The 9105-nt window shown below is 30.2% G+C and overlaps 1 protein-coding gene across 1 annotated transcript in view; it reads right to left on the minus strand.

The window, feature by feature from the left end:
• Positions 1-8193, minus strand: part of LOC125065871 — a 49266-nt gene extending 41073 nt beyond the window's left edge. Inside the window, exon 1 of the mRNA XM_047673719.1 lies at positions 7925-8193. Within this exon, the coding sequence (XP_047529675.1) occupies positions 7925-7958 (34 nt within the window). The 5' untranslated portion in view covers positions 7959-8193. The remainder of the gene's footprint in view (positions 1-7924) is intronic.
• Between the last annotated feature and the right edge of the window lie 912 nt (positions 8194-9105).

Genomic DNA, 9105 nt, shown 5'->3' on the forward strand with positions numbered 1-9105 from the left:
GCTTCTAAAAAGTCCTACCATCAAGAGTAAATAGTTAATTAGGTGTCTTTTTTTAATTATCTAAATTATTTTTTCATTCTTAGAGTGTATTACATATCTCCTTATGCGTGATCTTTACACTTACTTTACTTTGATCTTTAGATCTTTTTTATTTCTGGTGCGTATAAAATGATAAATAAATAAAGTACTCGCGAAATCTATGAGGGACCGTTATCTCGAAGTCTGGGCTCTCAATCTCGAAGGCGCTTTTTTCTTGGGAGCGTTCCCTTGGTCTTCACAGATTTGAAGAACACGAGCCAAGGAATGGACGACATTAGTTGTATGATATGAGAATATTTAAATCATAGCACATATACAATACACACGGTCAACACGATAATCAAAGAGGCAGGGACCACTGAATTTTCATGTGCTTAATTTGTGTTTATAATTCATCTCGTGCTCGGCGGTGAAGGAAATCATCGTGAGGAAACCTGCTTGTGTCTAATTTCAAATTCAAATTCTTCCACATGTTTATTCCACCAACCCGCATTAGAGCAGCGTGGTGGAATATGCAAACCTTCTCCTCAAAGGGAGAGGAGGCCTTTAGCCCAGCAATGGGAAATTTACAGGCTGCTAATGCTAATTAATCTAAATACACTACAAATAGTTAAACTTTATTCTTACTTTTTTCTCATAGACGTATTTCATTTGATTTCGCAGTTTATTTAAAACATATATCGGATGAGCAAACACGGAGTTAAGAAAAATAAAATTCCGATAAAATATTCTCGATATTCTGAACGCTATTAGCAAATAGAAGATAAGTAACGCAATACCATATTTCTACTACGCTTACTTTCCAAGAACAACGACTTTTACATGCTTCGTGAAGTCAATGGCTTTATTCAACTCACAACTTAAGCTAAAAGCCAATTGTGCTGAGAAAGGTCACTCTTATCCGATTTCCAAAGCGGGATATTTTGTTACATCATGTTCGAAGCAATTTCTTTTAAATATTGTCTAATTAATTCTCTCATACTCTTTGATGCAAATACCTAAATGTTATGATTTAGCTTTTGGTTTGAATCTTGGACTTAGAAGAAATCCAGGCAATTCGTATATTTAATACAAGTACATCAAAGCACATGCCACCCACCATTTAACCATTTTCTACCACCAAATAACAATACTTATGAAGACTGCGTGAGCCAGTGTAATTGCAGGCACAAGGGACATAATATCTTAGTTGGTACCCAACGTTGGTGCCACATTGGCGATGTAAGTAATGGTTCTTATTTCTTACAGCGCCATTGTCTCTGGGTGGTGGGTACCGATATCGATATCATAAAAAAACAAAAATGACACTAAAGTGATTTCAAAGTCAAAGTCAAAAATCTTTATTAAATATAGAAATGTTTGCACTTGCTTATTGATAGTCAAAAATCTACCATCGGTTCGGAATTTAGCACCTCAGACCTGAGAAGAACCGGCGAAAGAAACTCAGCGGGATATATATATATATTTTTTTTAATGGAAAGCCCATAAAAATTATAATTTCTACATAAAAAATGCACGGAATTATGTCATTCGCCCATTGCCATAATTTCAATGAAATCATAATTTATGTACGTGATGTAAATAATCGTAATTTAGTAAAATTATCAAATATCATAGTTAAATCAATGTAAGTTAGTATAATTTTTAAATTAAAACGAAACTTCTTTGTAAAATTACCAAACAAAAAATTTTGTGAGTGATATTGCATGAATTTGAGACGTTAGAAATATTTATCTAACTAGTAAATTTATAATTTCATAGCTTCAATTCTCTTACCATCATTATCGTCAGCCAAACGTAAAGTAATGCTAAGGTGTGTTAGAGCTCCCGGTTCTTTGCCCTCCGCGTTCAGTCGGGTATCACCGCCTTCTTCACATCGGTGGTCCACCTGGCACGGTGCCTTCTTCCGCCTGCTTCGCAGTCTCAGTCTCACAATTTTCAAAATTACATAGGTTACCTGAAGGCTAACGCCCTCTCCCTCACACGTAAGTGAACCCATAGCCACCAAAATAGTACCTACTATATAGTTACAGAAATATTTCATTTGTATTCCTAAATAAATGTACTAACGAAATTTTAAATGTCTTAATTGTATTTCTTTTTCACTTCATGATATGTAAGTTAATTTTATTTAAGACAAAAACAGTACTATACGACAACAGTTTATTACATTCTACATTTTTTTTTCAAGTGAAGAAAAAGTAAATAATTTATATATACCTACAAAGACGCTAAGGCAGGAATCCCGCTTTAGAGCAAAAACAAAGGCATTTATGACTTATTTCATCACTCCTTACCTTCGTTTTAACAAAATGAAAATTCTTACTTGGAATTTCCAATATTAAATATTTTTAAAATAACAAAAAAAATATGTTTTTGAATATAAAGAACTTAAATGCAGCGTAAAGTATCTGGCTATTAAAACTATAATTTTTAACATGATTATAAGTATCTTGGTATTCGACATTGTTTGATTTGAGCTGACCTTTATTGGTATATCTTTGTTTTGGACACTGTTAAACGTTGTATAACATGTAAATAGTTAGACACCGATGTCTCGCTTCTTCAACAGTAATTTTTAATTTGAAAGAAGAGGACAAATGATTGTAAAAGAATATAAAATTAATGTTGATATATTTTATTTACTTATGTTATTGTACGGCACAAACATAATACATACAAATATTTGATGTATTGTATAACGGACGGACTTATGGCTAATTAGCCGTCTCTTCCAGGCAACTCAATCTGAGTGAGATTTTTAAAATGTATTCTGGATAGCCGGTGTTGCCATAACTTACATACAAATATTTACACACTATTACATAACTTATAAAAATTACTAAGATTTAATATTTAAGGTTATTTTATATCAGTTATAATATGTCGTAAGTGCTTTAATATTGCAATTAATTTTGAATTCTATTCAAAAATATATAGAATTGATTTTATAAACTCAATTGTTGATCAACCGGAAAACCAGTCATGTAGTTTATTTTAAACAATTTGTCTGGCAATAAAAAATCGCTATGCTACTGAAACATTTTTAAACTTCATTTATTATAAATAACATAATACAATCGTTATAAGACATTATCATACTTATTAATGACAATATGATTAATGACAGAATTGATGATTCCATACGGTAATCGCACCCTATGACTTCTTCATTCGGTTGAACTACATCCCGTAAGATTAAATCATACTTTACACTATTATCATTATATTCCTCATTTAAAACATAATCTTAGTATTGTATAATATTCAACATTATCCACTATAATTACTTTTAAATTGGTTAAATATAACATAAATTGTTTTTAATAATACTTAATTTTCTGCAACAGAACAGAATGTTGACATAGTTAATTCGACAAAGTTATAGACTTAGTTTTTAATCTGAATTTTGCTCTAAAACCGAAGTTTGGATCTAAAACAAACAGCGCTACTATCGTTCAACGGAATAGTGCAATTGCATTACTATTCTAACAACTTAATCTTCAAGTTTCACGTCAAAACCATAAACTTCTTGGTAATCAAATGGACTATCTATATTATAACCTAGTTTCTCCAAACCATATCGAAACCCTCCCAATTTCAAAGATGATTTCATTTCTCTGGCTCCGTTTCAAAGAATTCCCGCAATTTCTTATAAAATAAAATAATTAATAGCGTATTCGAGCTATCGAGTTTCGCGTATCAAATATAATATATAGATATTTTATATTATTAAAAAAAAAACTTTTTAGTTATTAAATTAACTTATTGCTGAAATTTCTGTTTCTCGGCGAATTAAGTTCTTTAAGCAAAAATACTAAATTGATATAATAAGCCGAATTATTTCAGTATATAACAATGTATATTTAGTACACATTAAATGTTATGAAATGCCGAAATAGCCCGTTGATGAATCTTTATCATTATTATTTATTTATTAAGGATTACTAACAAGACAAATAGTCATAATTAAATATCAACAGTATACAGAATAGGACTGCAGTGACATATACCGTCTAAACATAGACATTAAACATTTTAAATGGCAAAACCATTATAAAAACAAACTTTTTTTTTAAATAGAATTAATAAATTATATTACTATTATAATGATAAATATTCTTATTCAAGTATATTCAATATGCACTTTTAAATCGTCGTATTGCAGTGTTGAATTAAATGTAAAGGTACCGCCGATTCAGAAAGTAGATTCTGCCAAGAAGAACCGGCAACAAATTCAGTTGTTTTTCCATCTTTTAAGTAAAATAGTATTTCAATAAAGTTCAATCTAATTTATATATATCCTGCCTAGAAATCAACAAACTCCATCCCTTTTTATCAATAATATAATCATATATTAAGTATGTATAGGTTATATGTGAGAACTGTTGTTGGCCTAATAGTTATTAAGTTTTTTGTTTATCAACAGCTGTATGTTCTCCAATTAAATAAATATTTTTTTAGGTTAAGTTAAAAATAACTGCGAAATTTAATTATAGAAACGAATACCGTGCCTCGAGAAGGATGTATTAACTTTGCGAAGTCGGAAACTAGGTGTTATTAGTTTATCTGTCCTCCTCGTGTCTATATAAAGAATGTAACCGTTTCATAAAGATCTATATTATTGTAAATATACATAATATCGTCCTAAATATATTGTGAAGCGACTTTAAGTATACCCTTTATCAAAGACATCTCACAGTATGGTAATAAAGGATAGTTAAACTTAGAAACAGACTTTATATTTTATGAGCTAACAACTTAGCTAAATTTAGGGAAATTGGTTTATCAGTGATAGAGTTCTGAGGTAACAAATATAAAATAAAAATACAACCAAATAAAGAACCTCTGTATGTTAATTGTTTTTCTTGTAAATCTATATATTTTTAAAATGCGAACTTTTATTACTATTAAAACAAATGTTTAGATATCGGCTTCATATTTATAGTGTAAAGGTGTGTTCATGTACAAACTATATTTTTTCTCTTTGGCTCGTTCTTCGTTTTTGTTTTGTTTTTACACTTTTCTTTCCTTAGCAAGCAATAGTAATTAATGAATTAATTAGCATATAATGTTTGCTTTTAAATTATTTTACATAATTTGTAGATATATTTTAATTGTATGTATGTAAGAATGACTGATGTAAAAATCGCTAGCAAACCTAATAAATAGAATAACAAAATAAAACCTCCTTATTTTAAATCGGTCAACAGCAAGTGTCAGCTGAAATTCCACTACTCATTGTACCAACCTGCATTGGATACTTCAGACGTTCTTCTCGAGAAAGGAAGCGTCACTCCATCACTGAGACCGATGTGATTCATATTTATTAGAGTTATTATATAATTCTATATTAATATATTTTAAGTATTTATGTAAAAAACGAATTAATTAAATTTTAAATGTATATTACATATATATTGGTATTAAATCAAGGACCTCATTTTTAAGGGAAATTAGCTTATTACGTGTGCGGGACACGTGATGGTGGCATTATTGTGTATGAATCAACTTAATAACATTAGAATTAAAATAAAAAATAAAATAATTATGTTCGAATTTCAAAAATATAAGGTATAATTGTTTCTATACAAACGCTGGAAGTGTTAGGCTTAATAAGAGTATTATTGCTTCTATAATATATACGTAAATAATTTAGAGCACGTTGTCGGCAAAAGCTTTAATATGCCATCTATTCAAAACGAGGGAGGAGTTGTTAATAAATCAAATTTAACAAAAGCACAATTAGAATATAAAAATGACCTCCATTTCAATTATACTGCCACGTTGTTGGTTGTTTGTCTTCAGACATAATATCAAGGTTTCCTAACGACCTTTTCTAATCAAGACTGGAGATAGGATATTCATCAACAAATATAAAGCTCGGTCATGCTAGTCCGAAATTGAACTCCGGTCTGTTGGTAACGTCCTGTCATCCATTGAAACTTATCAGATCTTTGAGGATAATGACCTGTTCCATCTAATGGGGGAAGGAAGTGCGCTTTAAAACTCTGGAAGGTGCTTTTGGAAATCTGTGATGACCTTTCGGTCGAGGTGACTTGGTTCTACTCTACTACAGAAATAATAAAATAGAAACCAAGTCTTACATTTTCTTATGATCTAAGGACTCCTTAGGAGGAGAAGGCTTTGAGCTTATTCCACCAGGCTGCTTAAACGTCGCCACTTCACATGTGATAGGTTTCTTTCCGACACTCTGAACACGAGAAGCATTACGGAACTTTGTGTCCCCCAAGGAAGAACACAAAATCCGTAATACCGGCTTGACTAGATTTGAATCAGCAATCTTCGGTTATAATTCACATGTTCTTACCATTGAGCAACTGAGTTTCTTGCCGGTTCTTCTCGGTAGAATCTACATTCCGAACCGCTACCACCGGGGTAGCTTTACTTTAAATTTAAATAGTTTAATACTTTAAATAGTTTGTTAAATGATGATTCAAAAGTCCTTGTAAAAGCCTACTTGAATAAAGTATATTTTGATTGATTGATGGATATAGGTAGTAACTATTTATTTTATCACTCCCATCGTATCATCATATAAAACCATTTTGTCATATACAAACTATAAAGTACGATACGAAGCCACATCATATGTGATCGATGTTCTATTATTAATAACTGCATGACAACGAATGTTTTAAATCGAACCCATATGACACTTAGAAACTTTTCTGAATATAACATTTATCCTTATCACTCTACAAAATACATAACCTAAACAAGCGAGCTAACAAAAGCAAACATAGTTGCTATTACATAGACTGAAGATTTTTTTTTTAATTTTTTTTTTGTTTTTATGTGTAATGTTAAATTGGTATTAAGTCTAGAATTATTTTTAGGTTCATAATACTTTTTTGAATTACATTACAATTGTCAATGTAATCTAAATAAGCTAAGCTATAGATAACATTGAAATATTAAAATCAAAAATACTTTTTTATATTAAATTTAAATTTCGATTATGATAATTTTATTTTTATTTTTGGCCAATACAAAAACGAAATAAAAAAAAAAAAAACATTTTACATTGACAGATAGAAAGTTTATTTTTCAGTTTAGTTTTAAAACCAAACAATTAATTAAAATAGTAGATTATGTATATAATAAAATTGATCCTTTTTTCTGTGATATTAAATTCATCTAAGTATCTGTGTCTATTTATCATCTATACTAATATTTTACAAATGCGAGAGTAACTATGTGTGTCTATCTGTCTGTCTGTCTGATGAAATTTATTACGAAACAAGATTTTACAACAAGTGAGGACATAGGCTTCTTTTTGTGCCTAACAACTGAAAACCAACCCCTTAAACGCGAGCGATAACTAGTCTTATACATATTAGATATTTGATCTAATTTAAAAATAAACTATGTTGAAAAAACCTAACATATTCTGACACTAAATAATATAAAATAAATTTATAACAATTTCATATATTATCAAATAGTATATATACTACACTGAAATATGATGACACTGTATATATTTTTGAAATAATTTACTTTATAAACGAATACAGTCAATTAATAAAACGAAGAAATAATGCTTTAAGTGAGTTCGATTAAAATAATTCACATTTACAATAACATCATATAAACTTATCATAATCTTGTTACTAACCAAGTTTCAAGAGAAAATATAAGTTTTAAATGAGTGTGTTAGTTAAGCGTCGGAGTAATGGCGAACAAACTTAACATCTTCATTATTCATATTTTTCCTTCGCCAAGTAAACCGGAAAAATCCCAACTAAAATAAATAACTTACTTGTGTTTTTAACTTAATTTCAGTCCAATCAGTAGACGAAGTAGTTGAAATTATATCGTAATTTTAAAAATGTTTAAAATTATTCATAAAGGAACTTACCTACGAAAAGTCCAAACACGAGAAGGACAGTCATTGTCGAAAACTAAATTACAATAACACTTCTAGACTGGTGGTCGGCACTTATCATTTCACATTATAAAATCATAAAACAATTTTATATTCCACTATTCTATAAAATACACAAAAATCTCAAATTTAACACACATTTAAGCCGTTTAATTTTAGAACGAAAATTTCTTCTTCGAAGAAAAGTTCTAAATTTTATTTCCGCGATGTATCCGCGTTTCGTAGGTGATATATAGGTCTGTCTCCCGCAGATGTTGGCTCCCGACTGCGGGATAGCATCCCGTGTTCCCCTTATCCCTTCCCCCTTTACACCCCTTATCAAGATCCCGTAATTAGATAAATGTCATTGCTGTTGTCTGTGTTTTTTTTGCTTTCTTTCGCGTATTTTGTTGCTCTTATTAGACTGAAGTCGAGTCATTTGGGGCTCTTTGCGTGCTCCGCGCGTTTTCCGTGCCCCAAGTGAAAAATATATTGAGAGTAGTGAGATTGACTTTATGAGATTTCCGGTTCATTAGCTGTATCCAACTTCTGTTAGTGTTTCGCTATTTATTGTCGAGTATGTGTTGTTTTATTTGGGTATAATTCTATATTGTACATTGTACTCTTTAAGATAACTTCAACTGAGATTTTGTGAGAATATTGTGACATGTTTTTTACTGTATATGTTTTACTGTGTCGTATGTATACGTTCGAGCAAATGGACCACTCGATGGTAAGTGGTCACCACCGCTCACAGACAATGGCGCTGTAATAAATATTAACCATTACTTCATCGCCAATGCGTTACCATCCTTGGGAACTACGATATCATGACCGTTGTGTTTACACTGGCTTACTCAACCCTTAAGCCGGAACACAACAATACTACTGTTTGTCGGTTGAATTCCTAAATACTTGAGATTAATAAGTAATAATTAAAATAAATTAGAACCAATGAAGATACGACAAAAAACGATTTTGTATAAAAATAAAAAAAAGCAGAAAATACACTTGAACATAATTGAACACGATGTCTATATTTACTTTAATCTTTTAATATATATATATAATTTAAAAGTTTTCTCAGACGAACAGAGAACTAGCATTGCTTAATAGAACTGATATCAAAAACCTATTATTATTATTAATAATTATTATTTTAAGAACTTTAACTT

This window comes from Vanessa atalanta, chromosome 8 (assembly GCF_905147765.1).
Source record: "Vanessa atalanta chromosome 8, ilVanAtal1.2, whole genome shotgun sequence".
Taxonomy (NCBI): Eukaryota; Metazoa; Arthropoda; class Insecta; order Lepidoptera; family Nymphalidae; genus Vanessa; species Vanessa atalanta.